This window comes from Danio rerio, chromosome 6 (assembly GCF_052040795.2).
Source record: "Danio rerio strain M-AB ecotype USA chromosome 6, GRCz13ab, whole genome shotgun sequence".
Classification (NCBI taxonomy): Eukaryota; Metazoa; Chordata; class Actinopteri; order Cypriniformes; family Danionidae; genus Danio; species Danio rerio.
The window spans coordinates 28,807,501-28,832,500 of NC_141026.1; the positions used below are offsets into that span (position 1 = coordinate 28,807,501).

General features: G+C 34.3%; 3 protein-coding genes and 1 long non-coding RNA gene across 6 annotated transcripts in view; 2 read left to right on the forward strand and 2 right to left on the reverse strand.

Moving 5' to 3' along the window:
- The window catches only part of LOC141386270 (uncharacterized), a 355,028-nt gene that overhangs the window by 137,563 nt on the left and 192,465 nt on the right, over positions 1-25,000 (forward strand). The gene's annotated exons all lie outside the window — the stretch shown is intronic.
- sox14 (SRY-box transcription factor 14) lies at positions 2,478-4,420 on the reverse strand. Its single transcript, NM_001037680.2, has one exon. It carries the CDS (start codon positions 4,020-4,022, stop codon positions 3,306-3,308), a length of 717 nt encoding a protein of 238 aa, NP_001032769.1. The 5' UTR covers positions 4,023-4,420; the 3' UTR covers positions 2,478-3,305.
- Positions 6,506-25,000, reverse strand: part of LOC141386276 (uncharacterized) — a 113,283-nt gene continuing 94,788 nt past the window's right edge. Inside the window, exon 3 of the long non-coding RNA XR_015493704.1 lies at positions 6,506-6,703. This is a non-coding gene — a long non-coding RNA (uncharacterized LOC141386276). The remainder of the gene's footprint in view (positions 6,704-25,000) is intronic.
- On the forward strand, positions 15,644-22,240 carry LOC141386272 (uncharacterized). 3 transcript variants are annotated; one of them, XR_015493694.1, is made up of 7 exons: positions 15,644-15,686; positions 16,128-16,179; positions 16,502-16,606; positions 17,252-17,310; positions 17,489-17,529; positions 17,763-17,910; positions 21,569-22,240. XR_015493694.1 is itself a non-coding variant. In XM_087257229.1 (6 exons), exons 2-6 carry the CDS (start codon positions 16,164-16,166, stop codon positions 21,646-21,648), a joined length of 408 nt encoding a protein of 135 aa, XP_087113355.1. In that variant the 5' UTR covers positions 15,644-15,686; positions 16,128-16,163; the 3' UTR covers positions 21,649-22,240. The 3 variants fall into 3 exon arrangements, 1 of the variants encoding a protein (XP_087113355.1); XR_015493693.1 differs by lacking the exon at positions 21,569-22,240 and having other exon boundaries at positions 17,763-19,548; XM_087257229.1 differs by lacking the exon at positions 17,489-17,529.

Below are 25,000 nucleotides of genomic sequence, written 5' to 3' on the forward strand. Positions count from 1 at the left end.
TCCTGCTGAAAGGAGTCTTGGCGAGATAAGGCAGATTGAATTCGCGCTCTCCGTTGAGCTCAAATAAAAACGTCCCGGAGAAGAGCTACAGATTTAGGGCTCTATAATTTCAAATCATAATTTTCACCTCTTATTTTTATTATTAAATTTTTTCCTACACTTGGGTTTGTTTACTACGTTTTATATCCACAGAATGCTTGAAAAAATGGCTGCAGTGATCACAGTTGATTAATAGCTGTGAAGGGCTCATAAATTAACATCTAATTACACCCACTTGCTCTTAACTAAACATAAAGCTCTGGATTGTCATTCATATTCAAGCCTTGTGGTTGATTATCTAGTTCAGTTTGTCGTTTGCTTTTTGTCAATGCATCAATATGTCAATCCATTTTAAAATGATTTTTGAACTCCCGTTTTGAGGGAACGCCGAGGCGAACAAGGATTTAGCAAACATTTAAAATAAGACAGGATTCATTTAAATGTACGTCTTATTGTTCAAATAATCCTGTAATGCAAAAACACACGTTTCTCGCTTTTCTTTTAGAAGTGCTACTTAAAGTTCCCTAATTATCATCGTCCAATTTCAAAGTTGAATCTGCATGCTTTAGGGAGCTGATGTAAAACTTGCTATTCGGTTCAATGGAGTATCACCCTAATTTACAGCGGCAGATAAGAGCACAGTCTGTCATAAAAATCTGAGCCCCCTCCCTCGCTTATATTGAATTGCACCTTGGGCAATAGTGCAGAATCGTGAATCTTAACTTCTTCCAGCATATGTTCCTGGCAGATAAGTAAACAATCTGGATGTGAAATGAAATTTTTAATTAATACAGTAATGCTATTACACCTCGGTGTGCAAATCCCATTCCCCATCCCTGCGACAATAGACAAAAGTACAGGCCAATTCCAATCCTCTGTTTGCAGCCCAAACCCAATTGTTCTGAGCGCTTGTTTCCTTTGAGTGAATCCCATTCTCCATTCACGCATCTGCTTTAGTTTCAGCAGCACTTTTTTTGTAACACGGGAGGAGAACTTGTACCAACTGTGTACCAAATTACAGTAATATGTGAATCTGGACAAATTGTGATAGAAATACAAAATGGCAATTATTCGGAACGGGTTTTAACCTGTTTAACCTTCACATTAGAAAATGGTAATCAAACTGAATTAAACGTATGGCTTATATTTTTTAAAAAACAACCTGCACTGATTTTTGTTAATATATTAACTATAAATTCTTTTTTGATTCCTATATGTATCATCATCATCATTATTATTATTATTATTATTATTATTATAAAAGCTTAGATTTAAAAAAAAAAAAAATATATATATATATATATATATATATATATATATATATATATATATATATATATATATTAAGGGAAGTGAACAGGTTTTCGGGAGTCATGATCAACCTTATAAATTACATTTTACATATATACTTAGTAAACTAATATTAAATATGACTAAAAATTCATTTTCTCAAACTTATAGCAGCGTGTTTGTGTCCGCAACGTGTAGGAATGATCTAAGCGGTGGAACAGGTGGAACAACCATAGAGTCCCTGAAGGCTGAAACGTCTGAAACATACACACATCAAAGAGTGTGATCACCATATTTATGGGACACGACACACACCTGAATGCAATGTAGAAAGTTTTAAACTCTGAAAACAACTCACGCGTGTTTACAAAAATACCTCAAAATACACAAGAATTGTAGAGCTGAGAAGAAAGAAAGAAAGAAAGAAAGAGAAAGAAAGAAATAAAGAAAGAAAGAAAGAAAGAAAGAAAGTAATGCAAACTGACAGCGTCAATATCTGCAGTCATTTCCAATGTATCACAGCGCGTTTGTAGGCGCCGCATCGACACACATTTAGAAGCACCTGACGCTTTGTTCGATTGTTTTATACTAAATTGTTTTGTAATACTGGATGACATGGCTCATACGCGCACCACCCCTTCTTCAGTCCAATTTTCATCCTATTGTGGATCTCGGAGTAAATCACAATTCATGTTTGCCCTCAGTTTCCCTAAGCGTCTCTGTACAGTAATTGTTTTGCCATTTAATTTGGACAGAGGGTCCCTAAAGAGCATTCGGGAACGCCACGCGCTGACAGAGTTCATCTCAAATCTATGCCGAAAAGCCAGATGGTTATTAAGACTGCTACGGCCGAAACGCTGGATTATTTAAGCGGTGCTGATTGAGAAGATAATTATTGTAGATATCTAATCAGAGTACGACAAATATCTGTTTTATGCTAAGCAGGCAAGGCCTGTATACTTCTATATGCCCGAGAAAAATTGTAGATTTTAAGGTAGAAATAAAACACGGTATAACTGGATAAATAAAAACTATTAAACGCGTGTTCGGGTTCACCTTATTTCCAACATGCCTCTTGGCACGACCGTACAACAACATAGTAAACAACAATTCAATATTGGTTTAAATAGGCAATATGAGAAAGGTGATGAATTTTTAAGACAGATTGTCTTTATTCAAAATGTCTTTGCTCTGCAAATGAACAAAGAATCGAGGTATCACCCTTTTTTAGATACATTTTCCTTTCCATAAACATGACAGGATTTAAGTTACCATCGCAGATAAAAAATACAACATGAACTGTTTCGCTTCAAACTTTGTAGTTTCTGAAATCAAATGAACGAGTGACTAGCACTGAACCACAGAAAAAGAAATGTCCAAAAAAAAAAGAAAAAAAAAAGATTATAATTATTTTTTTCACTTGAAATTTTAAATAGACTGTCTAATTTTAGGTGACGGTTTTTATAATGATAAACAATATAACCCGTATATTCTATTAAACGCTGAATTCCTCACTTTGAAACCCTAGTTTCATTTGAATTTCAGAGTGCCAAAAATAATGGTAAATACATCAGGCTGTACAAGAAAAATTCTAACCGTTAGTTGTGCAAATCAAAGTCTTTCAAATAATAATAATAATAATATGAGGAGAATAACAATTATATTAACTGTTCAAACAAAATTATCATTATTATAGCATCAAATTGTACATAATAAATAAAATTAAAGGCATCCAAATTCGGTAGCCATAATAATAAACGTTTGAACATTTACATTTCTTACAGTTCTGGGCACCTGCCTTACATCTATTCCAAGATCCATGCTGGGATCCGAGGAACCTCTCGTAGATGGTGAAAAAGTTCGTGTCCACCGGCTTCAGTAGTATAAATGTCTCGATCATTCCTCTCTTCTTATGTACATGCATTGCTGTATTCAAGTTTTCAAAGAGGAGATTGTTTGTTTTGTTTGTGGTGGAGTCACATAGCAGCGGCGTGTGCTGAAGAGTACGGGTCAATCCCACTCTTGGTCATACCTGGGAAGAGTATGTAGGCAACAGGCGGCTGTAAACTCGACGCCGACCATGCGGTGCAGTTACACGGCACCACGTACCCCGGGTTTGTTGGCGACGGGTGGGTGTGAGTGTGCTGGCTGGGGCAACCCAGGCTCCCGAATGCACCGTTCTGGTATCCCAGAGATGATGCGTAAGGTAAAGTGCTGGTGGCCAACGTGTGGGGCATCTCTGTCATCTTCTGAATGGCGCTGGAGCTGAACTGGCTCGGGTCGAGGAAGGAGTAAGGGGCAGATGTAGGTGGCAGGAACGCACGGGCTTTTTCCGAAGAACCTAAGAGTGAGTCCGTGGCTGAGACCGGAAGTCCTTTCAGGTGATCCGTGTCGCCCAGGTAGGGCAGAGGAAACACGTACCTGTCCTTCTTGAGGAGGTTCTTGGGTTTGCGCCTGGGTCTGTATTTGTAGTCTGGGTGTTCTTTCATGTGCTGAGCCCTCAGCCTCTTGGCCTCGTCGATGTACGGTCGCTTCTCGGATTCAGACAGCAGCTTCCACTCGGCGCCGAGTCTTTTGCTTATTTCGGAATTGTGCATTTTGGGATTCTCTTGAGCCATTTTCCTTCTCTGGCCTCTTGACCAGACCATGAAGGCGTTCATGGGTCTCTTGATGTGATCTGCCGGTTTTGACATGTTCACGGCGTCCGTTTAAAATTTCCCTACTAAAATAACAACAAAAAAGTTCTTCAAGCAACGAAGAGATAATGGTATTCACCTGTCCTGCAGACAGACTCGGATCATGCCAGTTCTAGAGAGCCGGAGGAGCAGGAAAGCGGCATCAATGAGAGAGAAGAGATGAAAAAAATCCAGTAATTCTTCCGTGTTTGTCGTTTAGTTGAATTATGACGACTCTTCAAAACGACACTATTCGGCTGAGAGAAGAACAGCCACGCGCGCCACAAAATCCAGCACGGGAAGCGAAGTTTCCGCGATCTGTTTGCTCGCTTTTTTTCTCGGAGGATTCTCGCCCCGCGAAGCACCTGGCTGGGAAATGAGGAGAAGCGCGTGAATGAGAGCCAAAAGCGGTGAAGTTCAAAGGCTGGGCTGGTTCGCTCTGCACGCGATCTGACATAATCGCAGGGCGTTCACGCGCCAACCTGAGCGCCCAATCAGCTCTGAGAAAGCCACATAATACCTACCAAAATATGTATATTACAACACAAACAAAGATCGGGGAGGAAAAGGAGGTGACTCTCTTCCCTCCCCAAATCCATTTAGTTGAAGGTCTACAAACACAGACCTTCAACCTTTTTGTAATAAAACCTGACATCTACCAGCGTCAATCCTTCAGAGACGACAGATGCCTGAAGAAAAGACAAATTCTTATTTTAAACATAGTAAGCACGCTTTTATGTGTACACTTAAAGTTTAGCCTTATTTATGAAAAATATGTTGACGATTAAACTGACGTTTAGCTTACAATACAACAATAACAACAACAACAATACATATTTTATACATTACACATTTAACTACTACTACTACTACTACTATTATTATTATTATTATTATTATTATTATTATTACTTTATAATTACTTCCTTGGAGCTACCCCCTATCCGTTCATTAACAGTTTATTTTGGTAAGAAAACATGACAAAAATGTATCTTATCATTCACTCAATCACTAAAACAACGCACCAGGCTACTGAAATGTCTGAACAAGAGGAAAATAAAAAGACAAACGGTTTTTAAAATCAGTGAAAATAAGCGCGCTGTCTGAGGCAGTGGCCCCCAGGCTAATATTTCCTAAATGAGAACAATTGTCCAAAGCTCTCCTGGGACGGGCTGGGTTGGGGCTTGCACCTGTTTTGCTGCTGTAATCTCACATGTGTAGAACATGCCCATGGACCCTTTGGTAACATACCCACGCAAATTCGGCATTTGAAAAACAATGCCAGTTGCTCATAGGATCATTACATCCCACAAATAATCAAACGCAGATGAAAACCTTGAGCTGTGAGATGTTTTTTTGTTTTCAAATGTTCACGTTCCTAACAAATATTTGCGCGAATTATGGAGGGAATTTTTTTTTATGAAATAGTTAAAATTTCAAGTAATTGCTTTTAAATATTAGACTCGTGGTCACAATAAAGTCACCTGCATTATTTTAAGCTCTGCATTGAAGCTGCGGTTAATTATCCCTGATCTTTCTCGTGATCTCTTTCTCCCTTCCTCCTTTGTATCTGACAAATAAACTTCCGAATTTATTTGTAATTGTCAAAATCGACACAGATGTGTGAACCGAAATATTTCTAATTCAAGGCGATGTTTTGTGTTAAGGTTCGCGCACCAAAAACCTTTAAGATGCAAATTTAAGTGTTTAAAAAGATCAGGGTCCTAATGAGCCCGAGGCAAGAGCTTGATATATGAGAGGCACGGGTGTAATTATTAAGTGAAATGTATAAGATATGTGATATCTCGTGGTGGGGCCTTCAAGCGTGACATGAAGAGAGATCTGTCTGTAATTTTGCTCACGAACATATATTGTTTCTATCCTATTACTACTTATCCTATTATTATATAAATGTAGCGCGCATGTATGTGTTCAAATAAATGTTATTTCATTTAATAAAATGTGGGTTTATTAGTTTAGCATTTTCTTTATTTTCTGCATTATCATACCCCTTTTGAATGGCAAGTATTATTGAATGGATTATACATTTCATATGCAGTATACATAGTTTGTTTTATTTTATTTGCCCAGCCTTTCTTTCCCAAGGTCATTTTATAACTGAATGTTTACACAGATATATTGATTTTCATCTAGGCTATATGATCACAGGCATAAGCAGGAGTTTGAAGCATGCAAAAGTGGTGATTTTGAGTATTCATAATAATTTTGTAATTAAAAGTTTCATGTCTGTTGCTGCATCTTTAATTTTGTAGTAACATTGCAAAACAATTTTTTTTTCTCATCTTATTCCTCGGAACCGTAGTTACACATTTTACATAGGGCACAAAATATACTTTTTATTACAGAATTTAAAAGCAAACTTATTAAAATCGGCATTTATTATTTACCTCAACAACAGTCTCTTTTCATTTCAGAATAAATAAATAAATAAATAAATAAACTTTTTTTAATATTGTATTTTTATTTGTTTTTATTTTTTTCAATAAAGCAAAGCCCATGTGTGTGTCAATCCTCAATGAGGCGCTGATGGTAAAGGCGTCTGGAGAGCATGAAGTGTGTTTCTTAGTGGTGTCGGCTTGATATCCATCAAGCTTTACCGTTCCACCGCCTCTCAGCCTCCCTCTCCATTTCAGAGCACAGCCGAGAGCAGTGCAGCTTGAAATCCGGAGAACACCAGCCTGATAGAAGCAGAAATTACAACGGGAATTAACAGAAATTATTGGGGCACACAGCATTTGACATAGAGATGATGTACTCAAAGCTAAATGAAGTCCCAGCTAACAGGGAACGTTCCCAGAACATTCACTAACGTTCTCTAAAAGTTGTGGAAATGTTAGCACAAAACGTTATCAATAGAACGTTTTTAGAAGAGTCTCTTAACGTTGTTAACGTTCTTGTAACGTTGTTAAAAAAAACGTTCTTAGAACAAAGTTCTCGAAACGTCTTCAGAACGTTAATTGAAATTCATAAACGTTGTCATGATGTTAATGAAAAACGTTCTTTGAATAAAGTTCTTCGAACGTCTTCAGAACGTCATTTGTACTTCATAAACGTTGTCATAATGTTGATAAAAAACGTTCTTAAAACAAAATTCTTGAAACGTCTTCAGAACGTTATTTGTAATTCATGAACGTTGTCATAATGTTGATGAAAAACGTTCTTATATCAAAGTTCTTGGAACGTCTTCAGAACGTTATTTGTAATTCATGAACGTTGTCATAATGTTGATGAAAAACGTTCTTATATCAAAGTTCTTGGAACGTCTTCAGAACGTTATTTGTAATTCATCAACGTTGTCATAATGTTGATGAAAAACGTTCTTATATCAAAGTTCTCGAAACGTCTTCAGAACGTTATTTGTAATTCATAAATGTTGTCATTATGTTGATGGAAAACGTTCCTAAAACAAAGTTCTTGAAACATCTTCAGAACGTTAATTGTAATTCATAAACGTTGTCATAATGTTGATGAAAAACGTTCCTAAAACAAAGTTCTCGAAACGTCTTCAGAACGTTAATTGTAATTCATAAACGTTGTCATGATGTTGATGTAAAACGTTCTTTGAACAAAGTTCTTGAAACGTCTTCAGAACGTTATTTGTACTCCATAAACGTTGTCATAATGTTAATAAAAAACGTTTTTAGAACAAAGTTTTCGGAACATCTTCAGAACGTTATTTGTACTTCATAAACGTTGTTATAATGTTGAAAGAAAACGTTTAAAGAACAAAGTTCTTGAAACGTCTTCAGAACGTTATTTGTTCTTGATGAATGTTGCCACAATGTTGATAAAAAACGTTCTTAAAACAAAGTTCTTGAAACGTCTTCAGAACGTTAATTGTAATTCATAAACGTTGTCATGATGTTGATGAAAAACGTTCTTTGAATAAAGTTCTTGGAACGTCTTCAGAACGTTATTTGTACTTTATGAACGTTGTCATAATGTTGATGAAAAACGTTTGCTTATATCAAAGTTCTTGGAACATCTTCAGAACGTTATTTGTACTTCATAAACGTTGTCATAATGTTGAAAGAAAACGTTTAAAGAACAAAGTTCTTGAAACGTCTTCAGAACGTTATTTGTACTTGATGAATGCTCTCATAAGGTTGATGGAAAACGTTCTTAGAACAAAGTTCTTGAAAGTCTTCAGAACATTATTTGTTCTTGATGAATGTTGCTACAATGTTGATAAAAAACGTTCTTAAAACAAAATTCTTGAAACGTCTTCAGAACGTTATTTGTAATTCATGAACGTTGTCATAATGTTGATGAAAAACGTTCTTATATCAAAGTTCTTGGAACGTCTTCAGAACGTTATTTGTAATTCATAAATGTTGTCATTATGTTGATGGAAAACGTTCCTAAAACAAAGTTCTTGAAACATCTTCAGAACGTTAATTGTAATTCATAAACGTTGTCATAATGTTGATGGAAAACGTTCCTAAAACAAAGTTCTCGAAACGTCTTCAGAACGTTAATTGTAATTCATAAACGTTGTCATGATGTTGATGAAAAACGTTCTTTGAATAAAGTTCTTGGAACGTCTTCAGAACGTTATTTGTACTTTATGAACGTTGTCATAATGTTGATGAAAAACGTTCTTATATCAAAGTTCTTGGAACATCTTCAGAACGTTATTTGTACTTCATAAACGTTGTCATAATGTTGAAAGAAAACGTTTAAAGAACAAAGTTCTTGAAACGTCTTCAGAACGTTATTTGTACTTGATGAATGCTCTCATAAGGTTGATGGAAAACGTTCTTAGAACAAAGTTCTTGAAACGTCTTCAGAACATTATTTGTTCTTGATGAATGTTGCCACAATGTTGATAAAAAACGTTCTTAAAACAAAGTTCTTGAAACGTCTTCAGAACGTTAATTGTAATTCATAAACGTTGCCATGATGTTGATGAAAAACGTTCTTTGAATAAAGTTCTTGGAACGTCTTCAGAACGTTATTTGTACTTCATGAACGTTGTCATAATGTTGATGAAAAATGTTCTTATATTAAAGTTCTTGGAACATCTTCAGAACGTTATTTGTACTTCATAAACGTTGTCATAATGTTGAAAGAAAACGTTTAAAGAACAAAGTTCTTGAAACGTCTTCAGAACGTTATTTGTACTTGATGAATGCTCTCATAAGGTTGATGAAAAACGTTCTTAGAACAAAGTTCTTGAAACGTCTTCAGAACGTTATTTGTTCTTGATGAATGTTGCTACAATGTTGATAAAAAACGTTCTTAAAACAAAATTCTTGAAACGTCTTCAGAACGTTATTTGTAATTCATGAACGTTGTCATAATGTTGATGAAAAACGTTCTTATATCAAAGTTCTTGGAACGTCTTCAGAACGTTTTTTGTAATTCATGAACGTTGTCATAATGTTGATGAAAAACGTTCTTATATCAAAGTTCTTGGAACGTCTTCAGAACGTTATTTGTAATTCATGAACGTTGTCATGTTGATGAAAAACGTTCTTATATCAAAGGTCTTGGAACGTCTTCAGAACGTTAATTGTAATTCATAAACGTTGTCATAATGTTAATAAAAAACGTTTTTAGAACAAAGTTTTCGGAACATCTTAAGAACGTTATTTGTACTTCATAAACGTTGTTATAATGTTGAAAGAAAACGTTTAAAGAACAAAGTTCTTGAAACGTCTTCAGAACGTTATTTGTTCTTGATGAATGTTGCCACAATGTTGATAAAAAACGTTCTTAAAACAAAGTTCTTGAAACGTCTTCAGAACGTTATTTGTACTTTATGAACGTTGTCATAATGTTGATGAAAAACGTTCTTATATCAAAGTTCTTGGAACATCTTCAGAACGTTATTTGTACTTCATAAACGTTGTCATAATGTTGAAAGAAAACGTTTAAAGAACAAAGTTCTTGAAACGTCTTCAGAACGTTATTTGTACTTGATGAATGCTCTCATAAGGTTGATGGAAAACGTTCTTAGAACAAAGTTCTCGAAACGTCTTCAGAACGTTAATTGTAATTCATAAACGTTGTCATGATGTTGATGGAAAACGTTCTTTGAACAAAGTTCTTGAAACGTCTTCAGAACGTTATTTGTACTCCATAAACGTTGTCATAATGTTAACAGAAAACGTTTTTAAAACAAAGTTCTTGAAACGTCTTTACAACGTTATTTGTACTTGATGAACGCTCTCATAAGGTTGATGGAAAACGTTCTTAGAACAAAGTTCTTTGAACGTCTTCAGAACGTTTTTTGTAATTCATAAACGTTGTTATAATGTTGTTGAAAAACGTTCTTTGAATAAAGTTCTTGGAACATCTTCAAAACGTTATTTGTACTTCATAAACGTTGTCATAATGTTGATAGAAAACGTTTTTAGAACAAAGTTCTTGAATCATCTTCTGAACGTTATTTGTACTTCCTGAACGTTCCCACAATGTTGATAAAAAACGTTCTTAGATTAAAGTTTTTTTAACATCTTCAGAACGTTATTTTTACTTCATTAAACATTGTCATAATGTTGAATGAAAACGTACTTAGAATAGAGTTCTTGGAACGTCTTCAGAACGTTATTTGTACTTCATAAACGTTGTCATAATGTTGATAGAAAATGTTTTTAGATCAAAATTCTTGAAATGCTTCAGAACGTTATTTGTACTTGATGAACATTTCATAATGTTGATGAAAAACGTTCTCAGGACAAAGTTTTCGTAACGTCTTCAGAACGTTATTTGTACTTGATGAACGTTTTTATAAGGTTGATGGAAAACGTTCTTAGAACAAAGTTCTCGAAACGTCTTCAGTATGTTATTTGTACTTCATGAACGTTGTCATATTGTTGATAAAATAACGTTCTTAGAACAAAGTTTTTTGAGCGTCTTCAGAACGTTATTTTTACTTCATGATCGTTCCCTCAATGTTGATAAGAACATTCTAAGAACAAAGTTCTTAGAACATCTTCAGAACGTTATTTGTACTTCATAAACGTTGTCATAATGTTGATGGAAAGCGTTTTTAGAACGTTATTTGTACTTAATGAACGTTTTTACAAGGTTGATGGAAAACGTTTTTAGAACAAAGTTCTCGAAACGTCTTCAGAATGTTATTTGTACTTCATGAACGTTGTCATATTGTTGATAAAATAACGTTCTTAGAACAAAGTTCTTGGAACATCTTCAGAACGTTATTTGTACTTGATGAATGTTGCCACAATGTTGATAAAAAAGTTTTAGAACAAAGTTCTTGAAATGTCTTCAGAACGTTATTTGTACTTGATGAATGTTGTCACAATTTTGATAAAAAAACGCTCTAAGAACAAAGTTTTTGGAACATCTTCAGAACGTTATTTGTACTTCATAAACGTTGTCTTAATGTTGATGGAAAACGTTCTTAGAACAAAGTTCTTGAAACAACTCCAGAACGTTATTAGTGCTTCATTATCGTTCCCTCAATGTTGATGAAAACGTTCTAAGAACTAAGTTCTTGGAACATCTTCAGAACGTTATTTGTACTTGATGAATGTTGTCACAATGTTGATAAAAAGTTCTTAGAACAAAGTTCTTGAAATGTCTTCAGAACGTTATTTGTACTTGATAAACATTGTCATAATGTTGATGGAAAACAATCTTAGAACGAAGTTCTTGGAACGTCTTCAGAATGTTATTTGTACTTGATGAATTTTGTCACAATGTTGATAAAAAAACGTTCTAAGAACAAGGTTCTTGAAACGTGTTCAGGACGTTATTTATACTTAATGACCCACATAGCAAAATTTCTCTGGCCCAGCTCTGGCCCACACAATCAGGTTTTGCTTGGCCCACATGCCGCAGTGAATTACGGTACATAACTGGACCAAATCTGGCTTCCAGACAAGGGCCAAACACAGACCATATCTTGGCCAAGTCTCAGCCAAGTTAATAACTTATAACTGGGCCTGAACTGGGCCAGTTAGGTTGGTGTGTGACGATTACAATGAAATTGATAAACCCATGGAGTGATGCGCTTTAGACACACTATGGGCACGCTTTTTCTCAAAGTGACCTGATTGGTAGAATTTTTTTTCTTTACTCAAAAATGATTTTAGTGTATTTTAAATGTGGATCAAGACTGGCCAAACTCACATGGCCCACTTATCAAATTTTTAAATCTGGGCCAAATACTACGTTTTTCATCTGGCCCAAATCTTGTGTGCCGCCTTAAAAACGGTGCCACCTCTGCCAAACCCGGGCCATGTTTGGCCCACAGGCTGTATGCCAGTGCCGGATGAATGCCTGCTGTGCCAGCTTTTTGCCAAATCTGGGCCAGAATTCTTTGCTACTAGGGGAACGTTCTCATAATGTTGATGGAAAACGTTCTTAGAACAAAGTTCTTGAAACGACTCCAGAACGTTATTAGTGCTTGATGAACGTTATCACAATGTTGAAAAAAAAAACGTTCTCAGCACAAAGTTTTTGGAACGTCTTCAAAACATTATTTGTACTTGATGAACGTTGTCACAATGTTGATAAAAAACGTTCTTGGCACAAAGTTCTTGAAATTTCCTCAGGACGTTATTCGTACTTGAAAGTTGTCAGAATGTTCATAAACTTTTTTAGAACAAAGTTCATGGAGGATGTCTTCAGGGCGTTATTTGTGCTTGAACTTAATCATGGGGTGCGACGTGGTGGCGCAGTAGGAATTGCTGTCGTCTCACAGCAAGAAGGTTGCTGGTTCGAGCCTCGACTAGGTCAGTTGGTGTTTCTGTGTGCAGTTTGCTTGTTCTCCCAGCATTCGTGTGGGTTTCCTCCAGGTGCTCCAGTTTCCCCCACAGTTCAAACACATGCGCTATAGGGGAATTGATGCACTAAATTGACCATAGTGTATGAGTGTAAATGAGTGTGTATGGATGTTTCCCAGAGATGGGTTGCAGCTGGAAGGGCATCCGCTGCGTAAAACATGTGCTGGATAAGTTGGCAGTTCATTCCGCTGTTGAGACCCCGCATCAATAAAGGGACTAAGCTGAAAAGAAAATGAATGAATGAACTTTGTCATAATGTTGATGGAAGATAATCTTAGAACAAAGTTCTTGGAACTTCTTCATGAAGTTATTTGTTCACAGGGATGGGCATAAAATTGTGTATCGAAATACTTCAGTGTCTTGTATTTTTGTCATTTCAAAATACCGTAAAATACTTTGCAAGATGTTTACAGTACATGATTACATTTTAAAAAGGAGGCCTCTGATCACTTGCCTATAAGCTTGAAATCAGAAGAATCACCTTCTAAATCACCTTCTATTTTTAGATGGTGGTCAATGATTCAAGTATGAATGGAAATTATGCTTAAAGAAAGTAACAGACAAATGGCAAGGGTATATTCAGGAGCAAGTCAGCACACATTGAAAATAGCAGGTGAGCAATGCTAAGACCAGAGATAATGGCTGTATAGTGTACAATTCAGCATCTTTGCTTAAGAAATTAGATGGAATAATAAATATCTTAAAAACAGGATTTGGAGCTTCAGAACATCAATCAGTCAATATCTGACATTGTGCTTTATATTCATACGCTATACACATTTTATGTGCTGTGCATACAGGTCAGTTTAGCACCATGATCTGTTCACACTGGAAATCTGATACTGGGCACATTTATAAAAAACAATGTGGACAGTTATGCAAAAAATCAGATCTGAAAAAAATCTGCATTCAGCACTCCTTGCTGTGTGAACCTGAGCCTGAGACAGTTCTAGTTAAAGAAGATCTGAATAAAAAATCTTTGGAGAATGAGTATACTGTACACATGATAGATAGATTGCTGATGTACAGCAGATGGCAAATAAATAAGACAAACAACATTAAAATAAGTCCTACACTGACGATACAATGTTTCAAATGACATTTCACCTACAGGTGCACTGTCTGGTTAATGAAGATAAAATCATTGGCCGTAGTGTGTGTGTAAATGCAAGAGTGTATGAGTGTTTCCCAGTGTAAGGTTGTGGCTGGAAGGGCATCCTCTGCATAAAACATATACATTCCGCTGTACGTGGCGATCCCTGATTAATGAAGGGACTAAGTTAAAAAAAGAAAATTAATGAATGATCATCTTCAAAACAGGACTTTCTGTATGAAAAGTCTTGCAAAATGTATACTGAACTCAAAGAGAAACACAGTTACTTTTAGGTTACAAGTCCAGCTCACTAACCATAAGGCCACAACTTCCCCTATAGGTGGACGAAGTGGCAGAGAAAATTTGTTGTTATCAAACAGTTTAATGGTGAAGGGATTGATCCAATAGGCTTATTAATAAAAGGTTTGCAAAGAAAGTTCCTGCTACCTTTAAAAAAGTATTTTGTTATATTAAAAAAAAATATATATATATGAGACAATCTACCAGAAACATTTTCACTAATAAAAAATGTGACAGGGCCTGACCTTTAAGCTTGTTGTCTTCAAAAAATCACACAAAAGCAAGCATAAAATCATACAATTCAATGATAGAATGCGTCCTTGATCACTGTCAGCTTCTCTTCCGTCAAATTATGTCACTTCAAAGTTAAAGGTGTATTGCATGCATTTTATGATAAATTTAATGCAAATGTGACAGGACTGACAGAAACATGGGAACAATTATAAATTATTTGTATAATATATTTGTAATATTTATTTGTAGAATTTATTTATAGTTTCGTGTTTTTTTAATCAACTGATGTGAATGAGAGCAACTTAAACTGGCTATTTGCTTTAAATAAGTTTTTAGCAAAACATAATTATTAAAGCTGTAGATTCAATTGGGCTGAGGACAAGGACTACAGGGTTTGTACATTTGTAAAGTGTTTTAATAAAGAAAAAAAATCTGAGAACCAAATGACTGACATATTCCTTTACAGAACAACTCACAGAAATCAACCATCAGGCCATTTTAAAAATATTTCTGATGAAATACTTATTCACTTTATTTAGAGGCGTCGGGGTGGGGCAGTATGCTGTCGCCTCACAGCAAGAAGGTGATGGTTCAAGCCTCGACTGGGTCATTTGGCATTTATGTGTGGAGTTTGCATGTTCTCCCTGTGTTGGTGTATTCTGGATAATGTGGCGGTTCATTCCGCTGTGGCGACTCCAGATTAATAAAGGGACTAAGCCGAAAAGAAAATGAATGAATGAATTCACTGTATTTATGTTTTTATTTCAGTAACATATAATGTAAATTTCAGCTAGAATGTCCCATAAAGTATTTTATTTTGAAACACATAAAATTTATGTATTTGATACTTTATTTATTTTAAAATATATTTCAATGTACTTTTGCTCATCTCTGTTGTACTTGAAAGTTCTTATAATGTGGATAAATAATGTTCTTACAACAAGTCCTACCAACATTTTCAAAATTATTTGAAAGAAGATCAATACAGATTTTAAATGGCATGAAAATTAGTAATTTATTATTTATTTTTTTTAGAAAAAAACAAATTAAGTTTAATGTTTATTTTTGACTGTAACTACATATCTGTCAGTCACCAATCGAATTGCCCCGTTAAACTAGTGTTTAGTTCTGGCAAGCTCTTTGGTTCTGGTTTAGTTTTGGTGGTTACCATAGTACCGTTGGAGGACTGGGCGCGCGCAGTCGCGCACGCAGCCGCGCAACCTGCCTCATTTAAAGTTTGAATCGTAACGGACACCAGTGCAACGGAATTCAGAGGTAAGAACATTTTTCGATGCTTTATATGTTTTATTTATTCTGCTTATTTAGTTTTACTCACAAATAATGTGAAACGTGAATTCTAAGGTGTGTTTCGAATCTTGAAGCATTTAATACTTTCCAGCTTGTTTTTTTTTTCGTCTTGTTTGCGCGCGCTCCTGTGACGCACATCAGCTTGAGATACATGTTTAAGGACACGATGTAACTTACATGTTTAACGTTAACGTTAGTCTAATTTAGTGCTTTTAACGGTTTTAATTGGCATCTACATTTATGGCTTGGAAGTAGCCTAAAAATCTGGCTTCACATCGCGGCTAACTATGAGAAACACGTTTGAAAGTTTACGTTACTGAGAAATGTTATAAACAATCTTTTTCATAGCCAATAAATAAAGTGAACTGCGGTCGTTTCACTGTTATTTGTGTTTCTTTTTACTTTTAGAGATGTACTCCAGGGACGTGCTAATGTACAGGTGAAATGGCTAAGCCCATATGTAAGTTTGCCAAGTTAACATAACGTTTGTTACCTTTAATTATCTGTTAAAAAATTCTCAATGTTTTAACGTTAGTTGGTAACGTAATACTCTCTTTCTAATAGCCTGTGTGCAAAAACCATCTTTGTTTAGTAATTGATATGCTATGTTGTGTGATATTATATTATTATTGATAATTTGTTTTGATGTTATGCTACACTGTATGTAACAATATTATAGTAACGTTACATGTATGGATTAAGTTAAAATGAATGTTGGAAATACACTGTATAATAGCAGATACCAGGTGTAATGGCTTTTAAATTTCTGTATTATTTGGTAGCTCGAGTTGAGGGCATCAAGAACATACCGAGGGCCCAAACCAGTGTCCGATTGGACTTACAAGAATGCTGTTGTAGTTGCCTGACTACTACTGTGTTCTCTAAAGGTATGGAGCAAAACAGCACTTGTTACAAGGAAATTTGTGTTCATAAAGAATAGTGATATACTGTACCAGGTCCAGTACATATGATGTTAAACTTTTTTATAAATTTTTTAAATTATTTTTTTAGGTCTTCCCTTCTCTATCTAAAGCAAATATGGCATTAAAACAAACAAATAAATTAACATGCTATGTTAAAAATCTAAATATTAAAAACTTTTGAGGATTTAAGATGCTGGTGACAATTGAAATGCATCATCTCCATCTTGTGAAAAGGTCTATATAATTGATATCTGCAAGACTGTTAAAGTTACTCGTGTTTTCAAAACTTAATGGGATAGTTCACCCAAAAATGAAAATTTACTCACTATTTACTATTCTACGTGGTTGCTAAAGACTTTCTGACGATGTTACACCTATTTTTTCACTTAGTCTCTTACAGTTAATATATTTTCTTCTTAACCTTTTTTTGTTTGCTTGTTGCAAATTCATCTTAATAAATTTCATGTATAACTAGGAATTAGCCTAAAAAAATCTGGCTACACATTGCAAAACAAAAAAATAATGTTATATTTGGCTGAGCAATGTTATAACCATTATCTTTGTTTTAAACATTATCTTTGTTGTTGTTGTTAACTTTTACTTTTAAAGATGTACTCCTAACCAGAGGTGCACTACGCAGCATTGAATGGAAAAAGCTTTGCCCATGTGTAAGTTTGCTAAGTTACTTTTTTTGTCAAGATTCTTTTTGCTTTGGTTGGTAATGTTCTGTTTATAATTGCCAGTGTTCACAAACCAGTTTTTGTCCTTGTTTGTTTATTGACAATTATACTATGTTCTGGTATGTTCTTTGTTTTCCTCCATGTCTTCATTCCTCTCGGATTACAGCAGTTTACTCATAGCAGTACCTAATTGGGTGTGGTTTGTATGTGCGTGCAATTAAAAATAGATATTTTTTGCTTCATTAATCTTGTTAAAATGAAATGTAAATGAAACCCTAACAAGATCAATGAATTGGGAATATTTAGATTTCAAAATTATTCAAATAGATTAAATGTGACAATATTATCAGAAAAATATGGCTTGAGTTAAAAATAAATGTTTGAATTTAACTTTGCATATAGCAGATACCAGGTGTAATTGGTAATTTCATTTATTGCAGGTTTTCTGGAAGCTTGAGTTGAGGGCATCAAGAACATACCGATGGTCCAAATCAGTGTCAGCCTGGACAGACATCCATTGCAGTTCTTCTACACCACACCAATCTCTACTTTTGTATGGCTGCCTGACTACTATGCTGTTCCTTGAAGGTATTACTGGAGCAAAACAACAACAGTGAAATTTGTGGTTATAAAGCATTGTGATGTATGTGTTACAGGTCCAGTACATTTGTCAAAGTTTAAGTCAAAAAAGAAAAAAAGTTATTTTTAGGATTTGCAAAAGTGTTTTTGTTTTCCCTTCTCTCTCCAAACGAAATATTGGTTTGTGCTCGTTTTAGTTGTTTTGATGGGATATTTGTCTCATTTGCCATGAAGGTATAGCTCCCTCTTTCTCCATATACAGCAATGGTCCCAAGATCTTCAAAGTCTAACTAAAAACTTTGTCAAAACATTGCATTTATCTTCAGTAGTTCAACTGTAATCATACAAAGCTCAAAGAACACATTTGTGCATCAAAAATACCGTAAAAGCAACTTGTTTGCCTCTGACACAACAGGTTAGGGTGTGCGCTTGCTACTCGTAGTAAACACAAACCCTGATCTGATGCAAGAGAGATGTAGGCAAACAAATTAGTATTTACCGTTTTGTTTTCCCTCACTAAAGTGTTGTTAGAGCTTGGTATGCTCACAGTTGAACCACTAAAGTCACAAAATTTTTTGTGCCTTATCTGGGCCTTGACTTAGGGGTGTGAAGGTAACCGCATAACCGCCATAATGAGAAGTCAACCACTATAATGTGATTATTACCATCATCACAGCCCTGTGATAATGTGATGTGATGAAACTTTCAGGAGTGTATAGAAAAACAGAATACATTAAATAAATAGAATAAAAGGCCTGCCCTAAATATTTTTTACTTAAATTAAAAATTTAGATTACAAAACAAAAACTGACTGAAACCTTTTTAATAACCGACATAGGCAATTTTTTTGTACTTAGTTTTTTTCCTCGTAAAATAAATATAGCAGGCCTAACTCAAATCAATTGCTCCATGGAAAATAAGCGTTTGTAATGCTCCGTCATAATGCTTATATCACCGACCTCTATCAACATTTTTAATACAAGTTATTTTGAAGGTTATGACTAAAGAATCTGATTTTACCTCAGTGCTGCACTTTAATTTTCTCCGTCTCACTCGTGGTGAGTTCAGGTGACGTGAGTTCAGTGTTTTGAATTAGATAAATTTTCCTTAGTTTAGTCTGGTGTCAAACTGGCACAGAAATATCACAATATCAATATAGGCTCTGTTAAAAGGCTGGTCAATTGTAGGTCTTTTTAAAAAAATTTTTTACAGAAGCTATAAACAGACGCTCATGCAGTACCTGCGGTGATGAGGGACAACAAATTGCATATATGTTGACTTATTTAATGTAGGCTATAGCATATGATAATTTTGTATAAATAAGTTTATACAAAATGTAGCCATTATATATCACAGAGGTTTGTGATGCAACAGTTACAGTGGAGCATTAATTAAATCCTTATTTTCCTAGGAGCGAAACAAACACTGCACAGTTGTGTATTTTTGTCGGGAAAAACATTTTTGGAACAATTTTTGTTTGGTACTATTTAATTTTTATGTAATTTTAATGTATTTTTTTGTTGGTCAGTTATCTACAAAATAAACAATATGAACGAATAACATTTGAAGTGAAGTGAAGTGTGCTGGGTCTGCTATTTTTCCGCAGCACAACAAAAACTGGTTTGCTAAGTACAATTACAATATGATAAAATAAAAAATAAAATAAAGTGAAATATTCCGTTTTGAATAATACATTTTTGTTAACTTTTTAAAAAAATGTTGTTAATTGTCTATAATTTCACTGTTTATAACAAAATCATCCATTGATCCGGTATTCAATATCAAGAAAGTGACTCTATAAGGTAAAGTAAATGCACACTTGATTATTATTACTTTAATGTACAAAGTCTTGGATGCGTGTCTTACAGCACAAAGCATAACATCCTTTAAAGGGGAAATGAAGCACTCAGTCAAGTTAAAATTATTTTGTATGTTGGATTCCACTTTAATGGAAATATAACTAACAAACTCAATAAATGTAACCATTTAGCAGAAAACAGCATGTTTTACTATAGATTTTAGACCTAGGAAGCCGCCATTTTGGAATGTCGCTGTGTCTGACATCACAGGGTTGCCTCTGTATTTGCACCAGCTCCACATCTACAACATTATGCATTGGGTTAAATTAGGCTGTCCAGCCTCCGTGTTCAGTCCTTTACTTCCACTGTATCTGTTCAGCTGAGTTAACAGAACCATCCTCATGACGTCAGACACAGCGATATTCCAAGATGGCGGCGCCCTAGGTCTCAATTCTATAGTAAAACATGCCATTTTCTGCTAAATGGTTACATTAATAGAGTTTGTTTAATATATTTTCTTTAAAGTGGAAATCAAATTACAAAATGTAAACTTGACTGAGTGCTTCATTTCCCCTTTAAATGTCCATGCTTAATTGGTCATTGATAAGGTCTATCGATTAAAAGGGTTGCGGACAAATGTTAACACCTATATATAGGCCTATGTAGGTAGAGCTGCATGATTCTGGCTAAAATGAAAATCATGATTTTTTGCTTAAAATAAAGATCAAGATTTTCTCATGATTCTATAGATGTCAAATAAAGATTAGTATGAGTGGGCTATTATTATTGTTATTCCTCAAACATATGGTATAAAGACAATAATAATATGTGTAGGTCTACTGTTGGTTTTGAATAAATTTTAAATAGACTTTGAAAGGTGGACTTGAATAGACTTTACATTTGTCCTGGTCATTAATGCACAGTAAAATGATGACATCAGAATAGAACTATTCATAATTCTGATGTTGAAGACTTGTGCGGCCGCCTTTGCTTCTCTAATTGTAGAAATTGTAGAATTGTAGAAATGTTGTATTATGATCATCTAGGGCAGTGGTCACCAAACTTGTTCCTGGAGGGCCGGTGTCCTGCAGATTTTAGCTCCAACCCTAATCAAACACACCTGAACAAGCTAATCAAGTTCTTGCTAGGTATACTTGAAAAAATCCAGGCAGGTGTGTTGAGGCAAGTTGGAGCTAAACCCTGCAGGGACATCGGCCCTCCAGGACCAGGATTGGTGACCCCTGATCTAGGGGGTCGAATCAAGATCGCAATCTTTTTTTGATTAATTGTGCAGCTCTATATGTAATGTTATCCGACATACTGCTTGATTTCTTGCTTTATCACCACTGTAACAAAAAATCTGTTACTGTCACAGCCCTACTTTGACTGTCTCAAGACCATAGCTGTCTCTGGAGGATGAGGAGCTCTCATATTTCATCCTAGTTTGTGTTCTGAAGATGAACAGGTCTCTGGGAATTGTAATGATACAAGAGAGTAACAACAAAATTCATGTTTCTGGGTGAATTGACACTTAATGTGAAAAATATTTTAAGACCACAGTGTAATTGCAAAATTTAAAGACTAGGTGATAATAGTCTTGCATCCACTATTATGGACCATCATGGTAGGACCCCTGGCAATAACAGCATCAACTTAAACATGCAATTTTAATTATACTAATAATACTTAATAACAAACTGCTATTACTGTTATAACATGATTTAAGTTATATGCTATAATAATAGTCAAATAGGCCTAAACATGTCAAGGTATAACATGTGTTTGTGAGAGAGAATCAAATCATACATTCTGCTCTTAATATTTTCTTTATGATTTACTGAAATATTGTCTACGTTTCATTGTCACAGGTGCTCAGTTTTGCTCCAGTAATGCTAAGCACAACAGATGCATCAATCAGCCGATGGGTATAAAGCACAAGTTAACGTGATCCCAGTTGACACGAGTCCATAATCATAATAAAAAATTATTGTACTGTATCAACTGTTTGTTGATGAGGGATTACTATCTCAGCTTTTTTAGGGTGATTCAGGTGACATATTTAATCAAATTAGATGGGTTGGTCAGTGAAGTTAACTTCACGTAGGCTGTAACAGCTTTGTATAGTCAAAAGTTAACACAAGTCCACAATCACAACAAATAAAATACATTGATTTTTACAGATTCAAATACAAAGAATGTTCAAGCAATTTTTGCATTTGATTGGCTCACCTTGATAATCTAGTATTGGCTCTGGCAATACCTTTCTCTATGATACTGCTGTTAACTTTGAAGTCAATTGTTTTTATATTTTCTGGTTTATTGTCTTTTGTTTTAATTTTTTGTTGTTGTGTATAGTTTTCTGTAATTTCATTGTGAATTCTATTTCCACTTATTTGATGTAAATAGAATTGCTTAATGTTCTATTGTAATTAACATTAATTGTAATGAAAATTAAAGTGCAAATGTACTGTAAATCATAAATGTATCTAGTATTTTAAAATAATTAAATAAAGTGATTATATTTGGCCTTAAATACAGAACTATCAATTTCTCCAAAAATGTGACCTTAATGCTTAATTTAAATGCCAGATTTAAAAAGAATGGTTCAAAGATTTGGTACAAGATTTGATCAACCAAAATGCCACAAAATAACAACAGTAAGAACCAACATTATTAATTCTTATGGGTTAAGTTAGAGTTTACATCATTTTTGTAATTTATATTATTGTTACCTGTTATTAGAATGGTTGAAGAGTTCAGAGAATCTCAGAAAAAAATGTTCTGACCTTAAATTAACTTTTAAAGAATGTGGCCATTTTAACGTTCTTAGAATGATATATTTTAACTGAATTGTAGGTTTTTACAACGTTGTAAGAATGTTATGCTAACCATAAAAACGTTCTAGCAACGTTAAGCAAACTGGACATTTCAACGTTCTCTGAACATTTAAAAAAGACATTCTTAAAAAGTTAAATTTTGGTTGAAATTTAGATTATTTAGAGCCCTGTAAGAATGTTATTCAAACCATAAAAAACATTCTTACAATGTTAAGTAAACTGGGTATTTCAAAGTTATTGTAACATTAAAAAACTAAATTTAGAACGTTGTAATTTGGCGAAAATTTAGGTTTTGAGAACGTTATTCTAACCATAGAAAAACGTTTTAGCAATGTCAAGCAAACTAGACATTTCAACATTCTTGGAACGTTCCAATAATTGGTGGAAATTTAGGTTTTGAAAACGTAAGAACATTATGCTATTAATAAAAAACTTTTTAGCAACGTCAGGCAAACTGGACATTTCAACGTTCTTGGAACGTTCCAAATAAACGTTCTTAGAACATTATTTTTGGGTAGAATTTTAGTTTGGAAAATGTTGCAAAAATGTTATCCTAACCATAAAAAAAAAACGTTCTAGCAACATTAAGCAAACTGGACATTTCAACGTTCTTGTAACATTCCAAGTAAACGTTCTGAGAACGTTATATTTTGGTGGAAATTTAGGTTTTAAGAACGTTGTAACATTGTTATCTTAACCATCAAAAAATGTTCTAGCAACATTAAGCAAACTGGACATTTCAACGTTCTTGTAACATTCCAAGTAAACATTCTGAGAACGTTATATTTTGGTGGAAATTTAAGTTTTAAGAACGTTGTAACATTGTTATCCTAACCATCCAAAAACGTTCTAGCAACATTAAGAAAACTGGACATTTCAACGTTCTAAAAACATTCCAAATAAACGTTCTTAGAACATTATATTTTGGTGTAAATTTAGGTTTTTAAGAACGTTATAACAACATTATCCCAACCATAAAAAACATTCTAGCAACATTAAGCAAACTGGACATTTCAACGTTCTAGAAACGTTTTAAGTAAACGTTCTTAGAACGTTATATTTTGGTAGAAATTTAGGTTTTAAGAACGTTTTAACAATGTTGTACAAACCATAAAAAACGTTCTAGCAACATTAAGCAAACTGGACATTTCAACGTTCTTGGAACATTCCAAATTAACGTTCTTAGAACGTTATAATTTGGTGGAAAATTAGGTTTTAGGAACGTTATAACAACATTATCCCAACCATAAAAAAAACGTTCTAGCAACATTAAGCAAGCTGGACATTTTAACGTTCTTGGAACATTATAAGTAAACGTTCTTGGAACGTTATATTTTGGTGGAAATTTAGGTTTTAAGAACATTGTAACAACGTTATCCCAACCATAAAAAAACGTTCTAGCAACATTAAGCAAACTGGACATTTCAACGTTCTTAGAACATTCCAAGTACACGTTCTTGGAACGTTATATTTTGGTGAAAATTTAGGTTTTAAGAACGTTGTAACAACGTTATCCTAACGATCAAAAAACGTTCTAGCAACATCAAGCAAACTGGACATTTCAACGTTCTAGAAACGTTTTAAGTAAACGTTCTTAGAACGTTATATTATGGTGGAAATATAGGTTTTGAAAACGTTGTAGCAACGTTATCCTAACCATAAAAAAACGTTCTAGCAACATTAAGCAAACTGGACATTTCAACATTCTTGGAACATTCCAAGGAAACGTTCTTGGAACGTTATATTTTGGTGAAAATTTAGGTTTTAAGAACGTTGTAACAACGTTATCCTAACCATCAAAAAACGTTCTAGCAACATTAAGCAAACTGGACATTTCAACGTTCTTAGAACATTCCAAGTACACGTTCTTGGAACGTTATATTTTGGTGAAAATTTAGGTTTTAAGAACGTTATAACAACGTTATCCTAACTATCAAAAAACGTTCTAGCAACATCAAGCAAACTGGACATTTCAACATTCTAGAAACGTTTTAAGTAAACGTTCTTAGAACGTTATATTTTGGTGGAAATATAGGTTTTGAAAACGTTGTAGCAACGTTATCCTAACCATAAAAAAACATTCTAGCAACATTAAGCAAACTGGACATTTCAACATTCTTGGAACATTCCAAGGAAACGTTCTTGGAACGTTATATTTTGGTGAAAATTTAGGTTTTAAGAACGTTGTAACAACGTTATTCTAACCATCAAAAAACGTTCTAGCAACATCAAGCAAACTGGACATTTCAACGTTCTTGGAACATTCCAATTAAACGTTCTTAGAACGTCATATTTTGGTGGGAATATAGGTTTTGAAAACGTTGTAGCAACGTTATTCTAACCATAAAAAAACGTTCTAGCAACATTAAGCAAACTGGACATTTCAACATTCTTGGAACGTTACAGATAACGTTATGAGAACGTTCTTACAACCTAAATTTGTTAGCTGGGGTGAGATTTGTG

Bases quoted from the DNA above. Each gene is read 5' to 3' on its own strand.
- LOC141386272 (XM_087257229.1), top strand. The intron at 16,607-17,251 runs GTATGGAGCAAA...TTACTTTTAAAG, and splicing joins TACTACTGTGTTCTCTAAAG to ATGTACTCCTAACCAGAGGT. The intron at 17,911-21,568 runs GTATTACTGGAG...TCATTGTCACAG, and splicing joins TACTATGCTGTTCCTTGAAG to GTGCTCAGTTTTGCTCCAGT.
- sox14 (NM_001037680.2), bottom strand. From the start codon at position 4,022: ATGTCAAAACCGGCAGATCACATCAAGAGACCCATGAACGCCTTCATG.